Source organism: Neocloeon triangulifer, unplaced genomic scaffold (genome assembly GCF_031216515.1).
Source record: "Neocloeon triangulifer isolate White Clay Creek 2 clone unplaced genomic scaffold, ASM3121651v1 ptg000002l, whole genome shotgun sequence".
Classification (NCBI taxonomy): Eukaryota; Metazoa; Arthropoda; class Insecta; order Ephemeroptera; family Baetidae; genus Neocloeon; species Neocloeon triangulifer.
In genome coordinates, this window is record NW_026775545.1 from 4487357 (window position 1) to 4508768 (window position 21412).

Genomic DNA, 21412 nt, shown 5'->3' on the forward strand with positions numbered 1-21412 from the left:
GAGAAACTCACATTTCAATGTTGTAATCTGTAATGCATCTTTAATTAGAAAATACTTAACGCTAACAAGAAATTTTTGCTCGCACATAAAATGGTTAGTTCAGGAGGAATACAACATCTTTTTATGCATGTTGGCGAAGGCATTTTTAAAATGTCCCGACATCACATCTGACTAAAAAAGAAAATTAACAACAAAGAATCTCTACAGACATTAAATTTTACTTCCAGTTTTCTTCACAGCAAAAACTAAAAGTGAATACTTAGCAGGATTAATCAAATAAAGGACTTGAATCACGGGAGAAAGTATAAAGTTCTCGCACTCGGTCGCTCAGAATCTCTTTTTTTCATCAAAGATAGACTTCTTTCAATTTCTCATTTTCTTTTTGATAATTGATAATATATCACACGCAGACACAGAATGTGTAAATCAAAAATTTCCGTTGTCCGACTTATTGTATGTATGTTGTTGAGTCAACGGGTACATTTTCCATTCACAGAATCAACGGAAGGGTGCTTCTTACGAAAAATGCTTCCTATATCCATCCACTCTTTAAATTGCTGCTGGTGGACCGATCAGACCTCTTGGTGCTTGGCTGGCACGTATGGTATGAATGGTTCACTCCACATCCTCCGCAAGTCACCCTTAAATTGAAATGAAATTTGTAAATAATTTTAAAAAAGAATTCAAATAATTATAAATAAAATTTATAATTTTTAACAACATTTAAGTTTAAAATAACTTCTTTCAACTTACCTTGAGGTAGGCCATGGTGAGCAGGGGCAGCAGGGTGAAAGGTACAAGATAGAGCAGCGCTGGCTGAGCAGCCTTAAATACTTCCGAGCTCACTGTGGCAGTTAGCAGACCAAGGAAGTAGCCAATTAGGGAGCAGTGGAAGTAACTGAAATTTAGCAAGAGAAAAATTACAACATAAAAATTAAATTTCAAGTCACTCTCACCTTATCTTACTAAGATGCCTTGGGGGAGGCACGCCAGCATCCGCAAAATGCATGGACTGAGATTTCTTGTACATGTCGTATCGCAGAACGAAACACAGCAACAGACCTGGCATCACCTTAAAATGTTCATGAAAATTTAAGAATTTTTTCCATTTCTGAGTGGTTTTGTTTCTTACTATGTCGCCGAGGCCAAGCATTGAGAAGTGGCCGCTGTTGTGCATGCTTGGAAAGACGAGCTTGCCAGGCAGAGAGAGTTTCGGCACTTCGCGCACCACTCCGCCCAAATGCAGCTTGCGAGCTACTAAATTGACTGGGTTGTCTGCAGGTCTAGTCGCGACCTGGGAATTTTCACAAATAAATAAAACAAGTAAGAAAAAAGTTAAAAATTAAAAAATTCTGATTTTACACAGAAATTATTTGTACCTTGACCATGACGTTGGTGCTGAAGATGTAGGACGAGAAGAAGACCCAAAACACGTCGTAGATCAAGAGGCCAGTGAGCAGCAGAGTGGACACCTTGAGACTTGGCAGACGCACCAACGCAATAAATGCAACACACAGTCCCATGCCCATGGCTGAATTTCATGATTAATATAAAAACGGATACTTTGTAAAATTTTCTTACCATCCATGAGCAGCCAGTGACCGGTGAGAACCCAAATGCAGACGATAAACAGAGACAGAGAGAACGAAAGGAGCTCAGCTCCGGTGAACCGGCCACACACACCAAATGAGATCCTGGATGGAATGTTTACAAATTAGATTTCTCGACGGTATTTTCAGTTTTTAAACTTACTTTTTATTTTCAGAGCATGGTCGAATAATATATTGACACATGGGAAGAAGCAGAAAGGCCAACGCAACAGTGGCTATGACTGGAAAAAGGGTATCTTATTAGTTTAAATTAATTTAAATAAATTTGATGCATATTTTTTGCTGTGAAACTTCAGTTAATAAAAAATTGCTCTTTTTCATGAAATAAATTGTTACCAACAAAGGCCCACACAGCAGCAACCAAATTCTAGGAGTTTTAATTATGAAACTTTTGATCTTTAAATAGCAAGGCCTGATTGCAAAAGACTTTTAAGCTTTTAAGAAGGAACATGTGGACAACTCACTGGCAGTGCAAATGGCGAAAAGCATCTGCATCGAGTCGAAGAAGAAAAACATGACGAGGAGGGAGATGGAGGCGCCTAGGGGCAGACACAGCGCCTGCATTGTGTCCAGCGTCTGCACATCTGTGAAAAATATTGACGCTACTATCAGTCACGGGTCGGTGGCAAAAGTGAAGTGGTTAAGGGCTCACTGTTTTCGACGCCGCTCGAAGGGTTCGCCGTGTTCGCCTTGTTCTTCTCCCGCTCGCGCGCTTCCTGCTCCATGTTCAGCGACCTGCGGACACAAAAAAAGTAGTGACCAATTGAAAATCAATTTCAAAGTGCTGTGGACAGGAAGCCGGTCATATTGTTTCCTGCCAGACAGATTTAATTGCTAATTGCGCCGCCCGTCGCTTCACCGATCTCGCGACAGTCGTTTCGCTTTTCTGCTTCGATTCAAACATGATCTTTGATTATCAGCAGATCGTGATTTGCGATTATTGTGCCTGTTCTTGAATGGGCTTCCGGTGAGAGAATGTCTGCTTGTCGAAAGATAAAGAACTTTCTGAACAATCGCATTTTCAGTACTGATTGCAAGCGACAATGAACAAGGAAAAATAAATTCTCTCTCGAATTATTACTGAGTTTACAAAGATGAAATGACAAAGGAGAAAATTATTCTGACTAACTTACAGAGACGAACAATTGGGGATTAACAATTGTTGCAGAATGAAAATATATTATTTTTGCTATTGTCTGACTCCGAAGTTTGGTCTAAACGTTAAAAAATCGTCAATACCATGTTGTTCTATAAATTTAAATAAATTTCCATTTTTTTCTCCAAACCGATAAGTATTCAAAAACTTTATTTTGGCACACAAAGGAAAACAATTATGAGCTATAATGCCTACTATAATTTATTTAACTTTAAGGTAATCCTGTTTTTTTTCTCTAGGAAGTGAAAGCAAACAAGGAAATTTAAATTGTACAATCGGATCGACAGTTTCACATTTAGAAGGCTGAAAAACGAGGAGTTTTTGCAATTTTTTTTTTTTTTTTTTTTTTTTTTTATTCAGGCTGAACTTTGGATTCCTACATTTTACAATGGAGTGATGGAGTAAAAAGAATTCAAATATTAATTCACAATAGTTCAAATTTCTCGCTTGTCTGATTCACTTTAGCATGCATTGTATCACGCCGTATTTTGCACAGGGCACCACACTTGAAATTTATTTATGTGGGGCGTTTTAACAGACCTTGTGTTTTATCTTCTCATTCTTTTACACTTGTAAATTGGTCTACTTAGAGAAGAAATAAAAGTAACACACACACAAAATTGTGACAGGATGCGGAAATTATCACATTATTTTCCATTTTTCCTGGAATCGGTACTATCTATTTTAAACAGAACCTCCCCACTTCCTCTCTGCAAACAAAACACTGATAACAATCAACGTGAACTATGAAACGGCACCACTTATTATAATTAAGTATAATTTCAGTAATTGTTATTTCTTTTTAACTTAGAAATTGCCATTCAATTAAAGCGACTGGCTCAAAAAGAAAATTCCAAACGTGCAAAGTAAGGAGGCCGCTTTTGCAACGGCAGCCAAGAAGCGTCGGCGGCGAATTCCGGCGCGCAAAGAAAGGCTTCAGTTGGCAAGAAGAGCGACAGGGTCAAGAAAACCAAGTCCAAGTCGGCTGCACAAAATGCCAGCAAAAAACGGTCTAGCTTGCCTTGAGTTGAAGTAATGAAGAAAAAAAACGTTGAATAAAGAATTAGTCCGTCCAGATTAAATTTTTAAATTCAGGCACACTTTCACAGACAAAACGAAAGCAGCGATAATTCTGAGATCTCCAATTCAAAAGTGTCACATTCCCAAGACTAAAGTTTTATCTAAAAATGCATCAGCTAATTATGAAAAGGCGCACAAAAGAGGTTTGAAGAAGAAGTCTGAGATGCGAAAAAGTAACGTCAGTGCAGGAATGTTTAATTTTCCCTAAAATTGATCAAACGATATTTAAATAGATTATAATTGAAATAATTTTACTCATTCGCCAGGAATAATTATTACAATTAATTGTGAGTTTTTCTCACCCTACTTAAATCGCTTCAATCGTCTTGAAATGAGGTAAACCGGTAAAATCTGATTTGCCCTAAAAACCTTTTCCTTTCGCTCCATCAACAAGAATAATTGCAATGCGAAAGAAATGCAATAAGTGCACACAATAAAAGTATAAACGGGGTAATTTATTCACACTGCTCGGATAGAAGGAAAGAAACCGGTAAAGAGAAAATCCGCGGCGATTAATATCAATAATGAGGATGGAAAGAAAGCAAACAATTTTTCCACACTGCAGCAGTTGGAATATCGGGCGTAATTTATGGGCCGTCATGAGTCTCTCGCTCTGCCCGACCGACCGACCGGCTTCCTTTAATGAGTTTGACCCTTTCTTCGCCCCCTTTTGCACGGTCGGCCGGGTCGTGACATAACGTTAGGTGTTCCAATCGAGCCGAGCCGGTTTATCAAATCTCGCGCCGCCGCCGCCGGCGGAGAGTGAAAGTGATGCCGACGTTCGAAAGCAGCATCGCATAATATTTTTGGCGTGGTCAGTGAAAGTAGAAGTGCTTTTATTTTTTCACGACGCCGTCGAGACGCCCTACTGATTCCGCGAGAATTGAGCAAAGAATTATTAACGCATTGCGCTGAGACGGCGCGGCCGTCTAAATGGCGGGCCAAGGGTTAAAGTTTATGTTGGTTTTTTTGCCAATCGACATTTTCATAATTTATTACAGCACAAATAAGCAATTTGAGAATTCAAAGTGCAGGGTGCAGGTTGCATAATATTTTCTTTCCAGATTTAATTGTAAAAATAATTTCCGAAAACAGAAATACATTCTGTTTTAGGAGAATTGATATATTTAATTAAAAATTTGAATTTTTCTTTCAAAATCGTTATTAAATTAAAATAATGGGATTTCTTGCTGTTTTATAATAGCACGTTGAACATCTTGTAGAAGTTGAAATATAGATTTGAAAAAACCTCCCAACATATTCAAAATTGCAGTAATCACTAAATTTATTAATCTTGTACTGAATTGTTCTGAAGAATAATTTGAAATATTTTAAGATTATAAAAAAAATTACTTAAATGCAACTGAAAAAATAAATTAATTCACGCACAAGGCCCCAAATAAAGTTGGCTTGTATTTTCAAGCGACACACTCACTCGTACACAAGCATTTGCGTGAGAAATTCGTTCCCTCGGCCCAACTGCGCGACACGATCGCACGACCGCTAATTTCACGCAGCGAGGTAAAAATTGAATGTACAGTTTATGATAAAAGCCATTGTGTGATTGTGCGTCGTCTCTTGTCTCTCTCACATGAGCGAGCGAGATTTTCCCTTTTTCGCAGAACAATGAACGCGTTTGGCTTTTTGCATAATTGTGCTCCAAAAGCATTCTTCTTGCTAATCTGTTAGTGCTGATCGCGCGCGGAGAAAAATAATTTCGGCGCTTTAAGGTTTCTTTAACAGCGGAATTAAAAAAAGCAGATAGTTTTTTTTTCTCACAACTAATTATTATTAATCTGCTCCTATCAAATCCTCATGATTAGTTGTGATATCGAACTGGAATTCCTCCTATTTGAAATGATGATTCAGTGTCATAGACAAAACGATTAGTTTAGTAATATAATTCTTTGGCTAATTTTTCTGGGGCTACTGCAAAGAAAGAAAAAACGCAATTCCAACCTTTTTTTAAATTTAAGCCATGTTTTTCAGGGTCAACCTCAACAAAAGTAAGATACCTTATCACTACAAAATTGTGACATGGGAATTTTAGATTCTCCAAAATGAATTATAAAAAAAATACTTTCTCGCTAGGCAATAAAAATAAACCTGTGATTTCTTGGAGTGAAACCTAGGCAAGAGTGTTTTAGATTATGAATTTAAAAATACAAAATTTAATAGCCTTTGCACAACGAAGCCAATAAAATTAAAAAATATTTAGAGGACCTTGAATACATATTTAGAAAAAAATTAGAAAACATTTACGCCGGGTCTCTATCTTGGGCAGGTTTATTTGATCCTGATGGGTCAATTTAAGTTATTTTCTAGAGTAAAAGTCAGGTTTTTTTTTCATTTTCCTTGAAGGATAAAAGAAAATGGTCCCTAAAATTGATGTCCCTTGAGATTACACGGAAATCATCAAGTTTTTAAGTCCCCTTGTTTTCCATTTCCAGTGCTCACAGATTCATAATTTATTTTGTACCTATATTTCTGTCTCATCTTGAAAAAATTTGTTTTTTCTTTAGATTCTCACACGCTAAAAATAAATTGATAACAAAGAACCTTGAATTGAACAATACATCACTATCTCCTCCTTGAGCATAATTAATTATAAAGAAAAATAAGCCACTACATCTTTTACTCCTAAGTGATTTCAAATTAGAAATGAAGTGTTAAACAAAGTTTATTTTTGTCTAGCCAGTAATTTATTTACCATCAGACGAGGGCTTCTAAAAACCGCATCCAGAACGTTAGGCTTCCGCTAAGCCACAAGCCGATTATGAAAGAGAACTTCCCACGACCAATTCTAGCGTTACAAGCTCATAATACTCCCGCCCGCAGACTTTGAAGATAAGCAGTCAGATGGTGGTGACCGGAAGCATTTGGTGCACTTAAGTTTATCTTTGCTTGCAAGTCAAATGGGAAGTTTAATTGATCAAAACATTTTTAGCATTTCAAGATCGAAGGTATTATTAATTTCAGCTTCAACGTTTATTTATTTTTTATTTTAAATTTTGATCAATTACTGCGGCAGATACGGTCTTTTTGATCTTGGAATTTTGGCAAAATTCTTGCCTTTTTACCAAATTGTTTCTCAAACAATTTCTTTTTCAATTATTAAACTTCAACGATGTGGATAAATATAAATAACAATTGAATCATCAATTAATAAATTACCTGAAACTGCCGTAAACGATGAGGAGTATGGAAATGAGGAAGGTGGACACCCTGGACGAGTCCATGATGTTGTAGGCCCTGGCCACGGGCATCATCAGCGGCTCATCTTGCCCCGCCTGGTCCATTCTGATTCACCTTCTCTCCCGGCCGGCTGTCGACAACAAGCGAAAGGGTTAAAATACTTCTATGTACAAAAAAAAAAGCGGAATGGTAATTGGCGGAAACTGCACTTTGTTCAGTGGAATTTTTTATTCGGCCACGTGACACAGCGAATTATTCTAAAATTTATTTGCTAGCCTTGGTATGCCTGATTGTCCGGCGCGTTTAAGATCCAGAGAATTCGTTTTTCGTGGGCGGCCTTGGTAAATTTGTGCAGAATAATTGTTGTTCCCAATAAAGGGGGGATCACCGTTTGTTTTCGCAGCGACCTCGCTCGAAAAGTTCCCACCGGTCTCCTGTTTCTTTCTTTCTCTGCAATTTTGCAATCGTCAAATTGTCTTTGGTTTATTCAATAAAAACTAAACGGCCAATCAATCAAAATTTCTCTTGATAGTCTTCAACCTTCAAAAATCTAAATTATTATAGAGTATTTTCAATTGTGGGAAAATTGATTAATAAGTGAAATAAACAGTTTTAATGTTTAATTTGAGGAAGCATTAATTTAAATTAAATATCATTTTCATTGATTGGCAATTATTAAGCTACAAACGAATTTCTCTTCTCTGTAATTAACATTTTTCGTTTCAATAATAAAATAATTATTCCATAAATTAGGAAAAACTATGTTCCGGATTTTTATTTTATTAAACTATAGATTTCAAAATAAATGAATAAATTAGCCTCCATAAAAATTATTACATTTTGGCGTAGATCATGATATTAGAAAAGAAACGCGGAAACGGAATAAAATCATTAAAAAAATGAGATGAAAAAAAAACAAGATATCTACTTGGCAGCATGTAATTTGTCGTTTGCATGTCAGCCTAACAAAATATTCAATTTTCCCTTTTTAAATAAAACAAAGTAGTGCTTTGCGTGCTTCTCGTTACCATGTTGTTTCAATATTTATTATTTCTTTTTTTTAATGGGCTTTGTTGAGCAGGGACCGAAATTCTCCGCGCGAAACGCAGGCGTCTGAATTGTGATTCAATTTTGAATGTAATTTGCCTTTGTGTGTCAGACGAGCTTGCAAATTAACAAAACAGAGCCTCACTTGGCACAAACACACACGTTTGGTGCCGCGGCTGCATTTTGATGAATCCATCATGTGTGGAATTAGGATAGACAGACAGTGCTCTGCTTTATTTTTAAAATTCTGATCAGCACGATCGCACTTGGGGCCAAATGGGAAAAAAAGAAAGAGTGGCCAACTGGGTTATGAAAAAAAAAAATGGAGGTGGCGAGAATTTCAACCGGATGACGATCGAAAAAAAAACGTGAGCGAAGTGAAATTTTAAGATTTTACCTGCAATTAGCGAAATAAGCGCGCAATAAAAGTTTATCAGCGGCAAAGTTTTACTCTCGAAGAGAGATCTTTATCACAGGTTGCAGTTTTATAAGAAAAGGGAAAGGGTCAGGATTTTTATCTGTTTTGGAAAAATGTGTCGCACTTGTAGCCGATTCGAGAATTGGGTCAAGAACGCGCCGGTATTGTCTCCAGTGAAATTTATTGCACCGATAAGGGCCGGAATTACAAAAGCGTCGTGACATTGTAACGCATTGTAATTCATATAATAACGGATTCTTTATGCAAATATCTGCAGTGCTTTGATGGCAGATAAGAAAATGGTGAGTAAATAATAGAAGGCGTGTTTTGTGTTGACTGTAGTCGGATTTAAAAGTGAATTAATCTAGATAACAAACATTCCTATAGTGATTAAAATTGTGTTCTGTTTGATCAGAAAAGGGTATAAATGACTTTTTTAAATGGAAAAATAATAATGCTTGCAGTTAGAAAAATATAAATAATAAAATATTTCAAACGCAAAAAGTCTCCAAAGGATATTTAATTTTATGGTTTCAAATTTCAAAACCTTCCCACGAAAAACTTTATTTGAATATTGTGATCAATTGTGACAGTTTATGAAAAGGGATAAGATTTTTTAATTTTAAAAATTCTACTTTTTAAGCTGCTCCTAATTTAAAATTATTTAATTTGTTAATTTACACCTTGTGTCAATTAAAATGCATGAAGGGTCACGTTTTCAGTCAGTGAAACTAATATTTTTATTGCAGATTAGTTGGATTAATTTACGAAAACCAACTGTTTTTAACAGGAATGGTCTCTTGAAAAAATAATTAGCACTGGCGGTTGCTTAAGCGAGTAATTAAATTTGACATTTTAATAATGTCTTTAAATTTTTCCCACGGAATACAGAAACTATTGCAAAACTGGTGATAGTGACTAGAAAAAAAAAACAAAGTCAATCGACGCTTATTGCAGCAGATAGTGTCTTTTTGATCTCAGTCAGAAGTTTTAGTTCTTGCTACGGGTACCGTTTTTACAAAAAATACAGTTTCGCTTGCAATAATTGATTGTTTTTCCTTATTTAAAAATTGAAACTAGAAATTAATAAAAATATTAACGTTTAGAGTTGCATGGCGTGGGAAAATGGTCCTGCAATTAATGTAACAATGATTCAGTGGGCCAATCTTTTCATCAGTTTTCCTCAAGTGGATGTCAAACTCGTCGTCGCTCTCAAGACACGGAAAATCACTCTGCACGAATGCAACTGGCCCGAGAGGAAATCGTGGCCGATTTCCAATCGAATACGCGCAACAAGAACGAAATCCAAATTACAAACCACTTACGCGTTTGAATAATGCATGAACTGTAAATTATCGTGAGAGAAAAAGTAGCACTTACGTAAAATGAAATCACATTCGCTGAAATAAATTACTTGGGTCCCATGTGCTTGAAACGAAACAAGTCCAGCGATAAATTCTGAAACTCTCGCGTTGCCAGAAGCAAACAAACAAATAAATGAAGCGGCACGGTCGCGCTGCCGCGAGTGACTGCCGAGCCGACCGCAGTCTCGATCGCTGCTTCAGGCAGGTGCTCAACCCTTCCTCTTTCTCCACCACGCGCGTTCAGTCAACGCTCCGTCGCTCATTGTCGCCAATTTACTTTTTTTTTTAATTTGCCAATTGTACGTACGGAAGGGTGATAAAAATTTAATTGGGTTTTTTTGTTTTTCTCTCTCGCTTTTTTTTTTGCTGTCAGAAAAAGGTTGATGCGGGTCGCCCTAATTACAATTGTGATAAGACCAATAATTATTACATCAAATTTTTCCACCTGGCGAATTTTCACGTGTGAAGGTTTCGAACGAGCCTTCGAACGATATCTTTGTTTATAAGACTTTCCGCGTTTCACGCTTTTCTTGGAGGGGCTGTGGTAAATGTTAGTCCTGCTTATCTGAAAGCTAACAAATAATATTCTCTTCAGAAATAAAACATCGTCAGTTTTAGCTCAAAGTGGACTCAATTCTGAGGTTTCTATTCCGAATGATCACCGACAAAAATCTTCAATTACTATTTTAGAAGCAAAAAATCAACAGTAATTATAATTTTTTTATTCAATATAATGGCAATTTTCATAATGATAGAGATATTTGCTTTTAATAGTTGTTTGATAACAGGAAAAAAATTATGATTACAAAAAATGTAATCCAGAAAAAAATTGCTGAATTTTTGTAAATTAGTACATAGCTTAAATTCTGATGCCACATTCAAAATACTTCAAAAAGGAAAAGATTTGTTCACACAAAAACCTACATCTAGGAAACGCTGTTTAAAATTTAATCAACGCAAATTGTGGCCAAGGAAGGAGATTATTTTGTGGATAATAAATTAATGAAGAAAAATAAAATAGTGACGCATTGCTTGATTCTATACATTGCCCACTAAAGAAATTGTGAAACTTAGTTTGCAGAACTTTTAACAATTTCATTTTGGACCAAACTTGAAAGATTGATGTTCAGAAAATTCACACAAGAAGCGATTATTAATCTTAAAAATTCTATTTTCGCAATTGATCTCATTTCATTTTTACTCTCATAATTTAATGATTTGAAAATGACGTAATGTATAAAAAAAAATAATAATAATCATCAAAATCAATCGGCTGATTTTTTCCTAACCATAAATTATGATCGCCTTAAATTTTCACTAATTTGAAGTAAAATTTGGAAAACTGCGTCTGTCTGTTTGATCGATAAATTAGCTGCTACTGCAAAGATCAATATTTTTATCTGGTGCAGTCGCGCGGATTTTCGTCAAAACCCGCGGCAGCTGCTGGCTGGGTAATTAGAGTGTGCAGTGCGGATGTGTGCAAATAGTCAAGTACACCGACGAGCCAAGTGAGTCAGACAGTCGGAGCAGAGCGTGTTTTCGTACCAAGCGCTCACGATGTTGATGCTTTTTGCGCCAAAAATTGGCAGGACAGAAAAAAAACTGTGGCATTTTTGACGGTCTGCTTGCGGTGCGCGTTATCTGGCAACTCTTTCTGCACAGGTGACGACGCCAAAATAAATATGCTGTCATGGTCTGGAAATCGAGCATTATTTATTTTCGGGCGTGCAAAGTCTGTCGAAAAATTGTCAACAAGATCTTTAATCAAAATAATAAGCAAACTGGAAAATTTAAAAAAGCTAATTAAATTATCTCGGAATAAAATTTTTCACCCGAACTAAGGAAGAAAAAATGAGATTATTTTCTGCATCAAAATTTTGAGTTTAAGTTTGTTTTAAGATGTATTTTTTTTACATAACAGGCGATTTTACTGAAATTTGAATTTTAACTCATAAACCGTACATTTGGTCATTGGCAGCAAATTAAAATTTTACTTAAATATATGAGTTTAAAAAAATTATTCTAATTTTTTGCCGATCTCTAATTAACTTTTAAAAATGTAATGAGAGTTTTAAGAAAATAAAAATACCAGCAAAATATTAGCTAAAAAAAATTATATTAATTACACCTTATTATTAGTAATAAATATCTCCAGTAAAATAAAAAAAATTATAAATTAAGATAATTTATAAATTATGCATCCTGCTTAGTAAGTTAATTAATTTTTATCATAAAGGCAAATTTTTTAAAATTCCGAGTAGTCTTGCTTGAGGCGATTGATTAATTTGATGAAAGGCGTTGGCTTGCTGTGAAAGCTTTTGTCAGACACCAAATTGCAGACAATTGTAGATTGCAGAAGCAATCCAAAATATTAATTGCCAAAACACTCACTAAGAGAAACTCGCGTGCACGAGTGTTGCATGATCCATTCATACACAAATTAACTCGTCTCCTCATTTGGATCACTTTTTTGTGCAGAATTATTACGTTTTTGTTTAAATTGAAACACACTTTTGGCTCGGATGATCCTGGGATTTTCTGCAGTTTCCTGGCGCAGAAGGGCAAACACGTTGGTTGGTGTAATTGTCAGCGATCGTTCGTTTAGATGTTTATCAATCGGAAATGCCCTTGATCCGCGGTCACAGGTCTCGCTCCTGTGCACTTCCGGATGTTACCGTCAGCGTGGAGTACAAGTGGAATGAAGTGTATGAACATAATAATCGATGCCTTTTATTATCACACAAAGACAACTAGAAATTCCATATCAAGTTTTTAATTCAATTTATTTTATCTGCTTGATTGACAAGTGACAATCAAAATTGTCATGTAACTCTCATAAAAATAATGAAATTAAATTTATATAATATAAAAATTAAATAATTATATACATAGATAGTTTAGATGGACTGAAGTAAATTTCAGACGAGCAAATTTCCCATAGGAAGATATTGTGCACCGTATTCTAAAAAAAAAATCAAAATTAAATTCTCAAACCTTTTTAAAATTTGGCTGCCTAAATTAAATTAATAATACAGGCACTATTCTTATTTTTTCCACCTCTCAAATAATAATAATAATAATAATAATAATAGGAGTTCTAACGTTCTAACTCTGTTCAAGTTCAAAGGGCGTGCGAAAGCTTCCTCTATCAAAACGGGCACGAATAGCTGTGAAAATATATAATCGATAATCACGAGGCAGCGCATAAAACAGCCTTCGTTTGCGGGAGTAGTGCATCCGAACCATCAACCATCCGCGACTTCAACATACAATGAAAATATCGGTGCTGAATAAACGGTACATGCAAGTTGCAAGTTTATGCGAATTTTTTTATTCCTCACCTGATTCGAACGATCAAATGCTGACTGCTGAGAGTCGGCCGGTCGAAATTCGGCCCACGGTCTGCCTACTGATCGACGCGGTCGGCCGACATGGTGCCCGAATCAGTCAAAATCTGCAAGTCTTCCTTTGGTAGATTTGCGGACACTGCCTACGGAGAGAGCGAGCAGCCTCTGCGCATTCAGAAGGTCCGCACCGAAAGCCAGGTCACGGATTCAACCTGGCCTCACCAAAATTCCACTCTTCACGAGCTGCGGTTTCCCGGTGACGGAGCCTTCGACAAATTTTGCGCTGGCACTCAGGTAAACATTGTCGAAATTGCCAAGCAATTCACCACAGCTCTGTACGGCACGGCGCCATCTTGATAAATAATGAAAAATTAAAAGGAAAACTCCCTCCTCCCTCTGTGTGTCTCCCACCCACGATCAATCTCGAGCCCTGATTGGATCGAATTATGTTCGCCGACAAGTGCACCTCTTTTTGAATTGTTTCCGCGCCAACTTTACTAAATGTCACCGATTTTGACGTTTTCAATTTCATAGCTGATTATTCTTCTATGAAGCGAAAAGGCTTTCCATCAGATTTTCTTCTTGGTGCTTGTTACTAATTTTACTACTCTCCTCATTTTATACACCTTTTCTCCGTAATTTTAATTATTTTGATATGCTTGGAACAAAAACTACACATTTTTCAATACTGAAGATGACTTTAATACCGTTAAGCACATTACTATAGAAAAACAGCAGAAATTCAAAATTAAGAACCAGGTAATAATAAATTATTAAGTGGAAAATGCGTTTTCTTGCAATTTCTTTTAGAATGATTGCTTGCTCTCCATTAAAATATTATATATTACACAATCGCAACTGATCAGCAGTAAGTAATGAATGAAATCCTCGCTCTCGTCTTTGAAACAAAAGTAAATGAGAAACTGCATAATTGTACACCAATTTTTGGCATTTCCGTTGTCTGAATCATATCCTTCCGTTCGAGAATTTGGACAATAAATCACAGCATGCCTTACAAAATAAATTGTCGTTAAAAAATTAAAATGAGCAAAACATGCTAGATGGAAAAGGTCGTGAAATCATCTCGTATTGACAGCAGTTAGGAGTGTGGTTGGGGGAGGAATATAGAAACCATACAAACATATGTATCAATATTGCATCATCTTTTTTTATCGTTTTTATCTACATTAAATTTGCGCCATTCCAGTGTTATATCATTATTGGATAAGTGAAGTTTGAAAGTATAGTTATGGAATGCTTAGAGCATAATAATTAGTTATTCATGCCTTCCAAAATATTTCTATTCCACCTCTCCGTTTCTCGCTTGTGGTAATTGACAACCATTTCGAGTTTTTGTCATCTCTTTCAAGAACCGTTTGTAAGTTCATTTGCCTTCAAGCAGGTGTTTGTTTGGCTAGGTTCGATATCGCAGCAAAAAACCTAAGACTTGCGTTGTTCCTTCTCTTTTGATAATTTAATCGTATCCCTTGACAATAAATAACAAATTGGCCACCGCTTCAAATAATTTATTTTGTCCTTAACACAACAATTAAGTATACGCACATTTCTATTTTTTTGTTTTAGAACAGAACAACTTCTTGAGCCAGTCGGAATATTTTGAAAGGCAACACTGACTTACTTAATCCTGTGCTAATGTGTTCATCACTCACTTCTAGTTGTTAAAAGCGACTCGCAATTAAAAGGCATGAATATACTCAATATTCTTAGCTACTGCAAGATGAAATGTGACTGATTGGGGTACAAAAACATTCAATTTTGGCAGCTACATTTAGCAGTGGTGGCGGCATGTAGGTGGGTCGACCGATCGATTATTGATACTTGTCCAGCTATTGAGTTGATGCATTCTCACACAGTCACATACCAAATCAAAAGTCATGAGTCGATAAGGGTACCAATTGATTGATTTGATTTTCCAAATTCGCATAGCAATACAATGGTTGGTTGGTTACCCTGTTTGCCACTTTGGTTACAAAATTAAGGGTCTCGTCCCGAAGAACCAGTTGACTGTTTTGTCAAGGGCTCAGATGATGTCAGTACTGATTCAAGATTTTCAAGTGACATGTCAAGCATGGATTCTTCGGCCAGCATTGTGTCGCTATTAATTGAAGCCCAAATCGGCAGCGCCCTGCTGTTGATTTTGAGCACTTTTCTCTATGTTTTCTTTTCAACTTGTCAGTGACACTTCACTAGTTCTTTTTTATAACCTACACAATACCATTTACAGGCTGGTAAAGCACGACTTGTGATTCACACCTTGTCTAAAGACAACGGCAAAATTATAACAAGGGGGCCAAGTGAGAATTAAAAGTTTAAGTTTGAAAAGAGAGATCACATAGATACATTTAAAAAACATCATCCGGAGTTATTCTTCTGCTTTTTTTTTACCATGCTTTGCAAAATAATTATATGTTAACAGCAATTATGTTTTTTTTTTCTTTGTAATGCCACTCCTGCTCCATTTCCTCCCCCGCTGGCCCTTAAATGATCCCTTTTCCAGTCCATCCGTAGTCAAAAAACCAGACACGTGTGCACAATTGACATATATCATATCATGGTTTTTCAAGAACGGGTACGAAGTTTTCCAAAATTTAATAAAGAGACAATTTAAAGAGCTCAGGTTGATGTAAAAGTAAAATGATTTTGAGAGGAGGGCCAAAATGAGTCGGCCGCAGACACACGATTGGTCCCTTGCCGACTAATGCTTTTTACACTTGATATCTAACTCATTACGACACATCCTGATCTTCAACATCCTGCAGCTGCTCCTTAGTCTCACCCTCTCCTAAAATAGAAAGTCACCGTCAGACAACATACAACAACAACGCACCCCACATAAGCTAACACCTCCAAGAAAAGTTGCGTAAATTAATTGACTTGTTTTGTTTAAAATGATTGATTGACCATTTAATTTGGTTAAATTGAGGATTGCATGCACAAACAACAAACAAGTTGAGGAGATGATGATAGCTTATGAGTGAAGCACATGATAAAACCCTCTCAACCACAGTCCTAAGTGGTTTGCAGTGCACTAAATTGATTGCAAAGATGTGCATTGATATTAAGGTCAGAAAGTGCAGTGTGATATATTTAATTATAATGAAGACGGTTCTGCTTTTTAGATGAGATGAATCATGGAAGTGGGAATTGAAAACAGAACATGCAGGACATTATGGCTGGTTCGTCAGCACAGAACATGAAGTGCCGCAAATTAAATGTCAGCGGAAAAGTGCATTGCAGACGTGATTAGGACTTGCTGGTTGGAGGCTCAAAAAGCAGCGTTACAGACCAGAAGGTTGCTGGTTCTCACCGTCGCCTTGCATGTCTGACGTCCACAGGGTGAGGTTGTCTCTAAGGAGTTGCATTATGAGGGTTGAGTCCTTGTAGCTCTCCTCAGACAACGTGTCCAACTCCGCGATTGCGTCGTCAAAGGCAGCCTTTGCCAAACGACACGCTCGGTCAGGTGAGTTGAGGATTTCGTAGTAGAACACTGAGAAGTTGAGAGCCAGGCCAAGCCTAAAATAAAATGGTTGATATGTCAAACAAGGAAGCCAATTGTCACAAAATTATTTTCAAAGATCTCAATAATGAATCAGGCAGATGGTTATCGTCAAGAAACACTTCGGTGTGTGAACAGCCGAAAACATTGTTATCATCATGTTCAAGTGTGGCAAAAACTCCCAAAAAATGCATGTTATTACTTAATAATAATTTAATGAATCTATAAGTCATCATGCTCTCCATGCACTTATTTTTACAAAATCACTTCAGGGAAAACATTAAACATGCATCCATTTTCAATGTTGATTAGTCTTTCCACACTTTTCACCCCAATCAGTTGAACTTTTTTTGTTCCTAAAAAATCATACCTGATAGGGTGTGTGGGGGGAAGCTCTGTCATGGCAATATCACTCGCAGCCTTGTAAGCAACCAGTGAATTTTCTGCAGCCTCCTTTCTGTCGTTGCCAGTGGCAAACTCTGCCAGGTAACGGTGGTAGTCTCCCTTCCTGCAATCAATTCCAAAAATTATTATGCTTCCAGAAATAAAGTGCGATGTTATCATCAAAATGAGTATCATAATTGCTACAAATGAAATACCTGGGTGGCAAGAAATCTACCTAGAAAAGAGCAAGTCAAAAGTAAACCGCTCTCGTACAGTGTGAAAGGTAACTCACATTTTGTAGTAGAAGACCTTAGATTCGCCAGAGGTTGCGCAGGGGATGAGATGTTTGTCGAGGACACCCAGGATGTCGGAGCAAATGTCTTTAAGCTCCTTCTCGACTTGTGACCTGTACTGTCTGATCATCTCAAGCTTCTCTTCTGCGCCTTTGTTCTCTTCTTTCTGTTCAATACTCGAGATGATACGCCAGGAGGCCCTCCTGGCTCCAATCACGTTCTTGTATGCGACGGACAGAAGGTTACGCTCCTCAACGGTGAGCTCCACGTCTAAGGACGCCACCTTCTTCATCGCGTCCACCATTTCTGCAAAGAAGCAAAGGTAAGAAATCTTTAATTATTCAATATTTTATTTAGAGAACAAGAAGCCCTATTATGAGGTAATTCTGTCCGCTTGCACAATTGCATAAAAGGTTAACAAGAAGGGTGGCAGTCGACCAGCCACTTGGCTGACGTGATTCTGAGCGATTTATTGATTTCCCCAGCTGTGTGCATGTATTTATGTCTGGCAGGGAGAAAATAGTCATACACTCATTCGCTCGCAACCTCGTAAATTTAATATTGCAGGCAAGGGCAAAACTCGATTTGTGACATTTGCTCTGAGTCAGATTACCTGATTAGAGGGCGCGACGAGAGTAAATTACGCTCCAAAATGAAATAACCTCCTAGGAGGCATGTCTTAGGTTGACAAGTTTTGGGCTTATCAAGAAAATCCTTGATTTGAAAAAAATTTAGATGTATCGTAAAAAATTCCCTGAATACGAAAGTTTTTGATCAAAAACATTTCTGCGAATGAAAAAAGTGGAATTGTAAGAATCATTGAGTTAAAATAATTAGTTGATAAGCGCATAACATCTTTCAGGATAAACATTTATTGCGAATGCTCAACAGTCTATAAGTTTCTGCTTTACAGTTGTAGCTAAAAGCGGCTCTAATTTTTCCACATCTCCTACTTGATTTCTTGATACGTTCAAGTAAAATCGTACTTGCATGTTTTTTTTAGCTTAAAATGGCACTTTATTTCTAAATTCAAGATGAATGTGCGGGCAAGATGATATTTTTCTGATTTTTCAATTCAATTCAGAGCTTTGATTCAGGTGAAGTGCGTTAACAATGAGCCGCTGGCAACGAGTTATCCAGCGAATCCTTGATTCGCACAAAATCCAGACGCTAAAAATAGCCGAGCAGCGTCAACCCCGAAATAGCGCCAATGACCGTGCCGTGGCCGTTCGCTCCAGCCACGACGCGATCGCGGGACAGTTGTGGTCTGCAAAGCTCCCTCTGAGAAGAAATTTGCGTTATGTCAATTAGCAGGGGGAGAAAAGGGGGCGAATTTCGGCCGACGTTCATCAAGGCGCGCGTGACGTCACGCGGTGGCAACTTGAAGCGCGATGTAGCGAACTCTTTGGAAAATCAATAGCCCCGGCTTAAGTTTAGAACCCCGCCCGCCCGAGCAAACGGCACACGGGCTGGCGATACGCGCCGACCGTCGCGCGGCCACTCGTTCTGTCCAGCCTCTCTCTGGAGAAACAAGTGGAAAAAGACAAATTGAATCGGCGCCCGAGCGTCCGAAATTGGCTATTTCTGACCTCGGATGCAAGCGGCCATTGTGCTGCCCGGGTCGACCGACCGGCGCGATTCGCAAAGGTCGAGATGAGAGATGACTGGAGTGAATGGAGGCGCCGCGTCGACACATAACAGGATTTTGCAAACATTTAAATAAAAACTTTATATTATAATTTTTATTTTTTATCTACTATTTTAAAATATGTTTAAGGATAATATTTTCAATTAAACACTACTTGAAAAGGACATTAAATTTAAATAATGAACAATTGATATTTGATTCTCTTCAGATATTTTTTAATTAACAAGAAATAACTGTGCCAATTCCAATTATGAACAGTTCAACTGTATTAATATGAAGATAAATAATTTCAATCCTATTTAAATAATTTATATATTTCCCCCCCCTAAATTTCAAAAATTGATTTCAGTGACTGTGGTGAAAAATTGGCAAGGGTCGTAGCTTTGGAAAACCCTGCCAGGGCTCTACTGTGATCTGTATCAATTGTGTTTGACGCTTTCCTCCTACGTTTGTCCACACGTCTTATCTGCCGAGCTTGCTTTATTTGATCTTTTCTGTCCCCAAAGTTGATTCAGCCGAGATCTTTGTCATGCAAGGAAAGAATAAGGTGTCGCCTCAGCTGGACGACACCGACGTTGTATGAGCTAGTTAAACAGAATTATGACGCTGCAGCAAGCAAATAATTTTATTTTCTCAGATATGAGGTCACTCGTGACTCATCTTGTGCACTCTCGCACACGCAAATTTTACAAAATTTAATATATTCTTTAGTAAAACAAAAAATTCCTAGCAAACAAGTTCTGGATTCAATTTAAAAAGGAAAAAATAATCATTTTTCTTAAATTATTACAGAAATTAGTGCCTCAAGATTTTCTAATGTGCTGAATTTCTCAAATATGGGCCTTTGGAGAAACGCGTGCAGGATCAACGAGTCGGGTGCGTGGGTCGCCACTGCAAATATAAATGCCAGCCTGAGGTTAAATCTGCCTGCGTCCTCGCGTTACAAAAGAAACACACACGCGGTATGTAATTGGACGCACTCTACTTTCGGTTTCAGCTTTGTTTTATTGGCAACGGCAGGGCACTAAACATTTTTATAAATCATTTGTCACGCAAACAATCAGTCCGTGACATCAATATGAGTCGCCAGATCGCCGCAACGCTACATTGACAGATAAAGCGAAAATAATGTCAATAGTGTCCTTTTTTGGTTGTAGGGAATGCAATAATGTACAACCTGCCTGATGGATATAAAGTCCCGTCTAAAAATTAAATTATTATAGATAATTTTTAAATATATAATAAAATGAACCTGGTGCTGATCTTGAATTACATTCCAAAAATTTTTAATTGACAGCTTGCAACGGTAGGTCAATGATTTGCAAACGTTACATTTTAGTGGTTTATTAATTATTTACATGATTGTCGCAATGATTTTGAGAATCAACCTAATTGACACATAGCCTGGCAGGTACTGATTATTATTCACAAAATAATACTCAGGTGCCGGAGTGCATTTGGAATTACCTGTGACTGTGCACTCACTCTTTCTCTTTAGCATTCAACTCAATTAGGCAGTCGTAAATCAACACTGCCCCGCCGAATAATCGGATCGGAATGCGGAAAGACCCAGTCCCCTAAATAGGAAATCCAGAATTGAAATTTCACGCTCAAGCGATCCTGCCAGGATGAAAAGGGCGGGGAAAAGGGTGTACCCAGCGGGGGCTGGCCTGGTCATTGACTGCGGCCGCACCTGTCACCCGAACACGTACAACCCGCAGGGGGTGCCGATTTGACCGATTCGTAGGTTGAGCAGTCTTCGGAGTGCGAAAACGCCCTGCACGAGCGAAATGACGCATCAGACAAACGGTCGCGGCTTCCCCGGAGTGCAAAACTGCAAAACACCTTGCATTTAGAATTGACAATTCGGCGGTGCTTAATTACCGGCTGAGTTTGCGAATTAACATGCTAAAATGCACAATGTACGTTTTTCCGTGTCTCAGGCTATCAGCAGAACAGCCGTGTTCTATGCAAGGGGCACGGAATGTGCGAATAAAGCGGAATTTTGACAGGAGGCTTCGCTCGCGGAGAAGGCTTGGTGTCGGCTCTTTTCGTCGGCGAATATTTCGGTGAATTAAGTCACTGCTGACAAAATTACGCACTCACCATCGTATCTCTCAGCCTGCTCCGCCAGTTTGGCCTTGTAAACGTTATCCTCCCTTTCTGACATGACGGATGATTTGAGATTTTCCACCTAAGTAACAATCAGGCCGTATCTCTCAAAATGCAAGATGGCTGCGTCCGCCACGGCCTGTTCACTCCTATGCGCAGGTTTGTACCACTGTTCATACTTGTGAACTGGCTGGTCACGTGACCGTTTCATTGGTTGTTATCATTATTTCGTTTTCCAATA

The 21412-nt window shown here is 37.7% G+C and overlaps 2 protein-coding genes across 5 annotated transcripts; both read right to left on the reverse strand.

The window, feature by feature from the left end:
* Positions 1–12: 12 nt before the first annotated feature.
* Positions 13–13580, reverse strand: LOC132205298 (signal peptide peptidase-like 3). Of its 3 annotated transcripts, none has more exons than XM_059634265.1 (11): positions 13212–13580; positions 7021–7171; positions 2263–2345; positions 2075–2212; positions 1753–1831; positions 1582–1694; positions 1380–1531; positions 1133–1294; positions 957–1072; positions 754–898; positions 13–641 (listed from the first exon to the last, which is right to left on the reverse strand). In XM_059634265.1, the coding sequence occupies exons 2-11, from the start codon at positions 7143–7145 to the stop codon at positions 573–575; spliced, it is 1182 nt and encodes a 393-aa protein (XP_059490248.1). In that variant the 5' UTR covers positions 7146–7171; positions 13212–13580; the 3' UTR covers positions 13–572. The 3 variants fall into 3 exon arrangements, with proteins under 3 accessions (XP_059490248.1, XP_059490250.1, XP_059490249.1); XM_059634267.1 differs by having other exon boundaries at positions 2075–2194; positions 13212–13579; XM_059634266.1 differs by lacking the exon at positions 13212–13580 and adding an exon at positions 9887–10045.
* Positions 13581–14727: 1147 nt separating this feature from the next.
* LOC132205361 (14-3-3 protein epsilon) lies at positions 14728–21327 on the reverse strand. 2 transcript variants are annotated; one of them, XM_059634364.1, is made up of 5 exons: positions 21166–21327; positions 17411–17717; positions 17105–17242; positions 16546–16751; positions 14728–16020 (listed from the first exon to the last, which is right to left on the reverse strand). In XM_059634364.1, the coding sequence occupies exons 1-5, from the start codon at positions 21227–21229 to the stop codon at positions 15965–15967; spliced, it is 771 nt and encodes a 256-aa protein (XP_059490347.1). In that variant the 5' UTR covers positions 21230–21327; the 3' UTR covers positions 14728–15964. The 2 variants fall into 2 exon arrangements, with proteins under 2 accessions (XP_059490347.1, XP_059490346.1); XM_059634363.1 differs by having other exon boundaries at positions 16525–16751.
* Between the last annotated feature and the right edge of the window lie 85 nt (positions 21328–21412).

Coding starts and splice junctions, on each gene's coding strand:
- LOC132205298 (XM_059634265.1), bottom strand. CDS start 7,145: ATGGACCAGGCGGGGCAAGATGAGCCGCTGATGATGCCCGTGGCCAGG. Junction 1,832..2,074: donor TTTCGCCATTTGCACTGCCA/GTGAGTTGTCCA, acceptor CCCTTTTTCCAG/TCATAGCCACTGTTGCGTTG. Junction 1,073..1,132: donor TGCTTGGCCTCGGCGACATA/GTAAGAAACAAA, acceptor GAACATTTTAAG/GTGATGCCAGGTCTGTTGCT.
- LOC132205361 (XM_059634363.1), bottom strand. CDS start 21,229: ATGTCAGAAAGGGAGGATAACGTTTACAAGGCCAAACTGGCGGAGCAG. Junction 17,243..17,410: donor AAGGTCTTCTACTACAAAAT/GTGAGTTACCTT, acceptor AATTGATTGCAG/GAAGGGAGACTACCACCGTT. Junction 16,021..16,524: donor TGAGAACCAGCAACCTTCTG/GTCTGTAACGCT, acceptor TTTCTATTTTAG/GAGAGGGTGAGACTAAGGAG.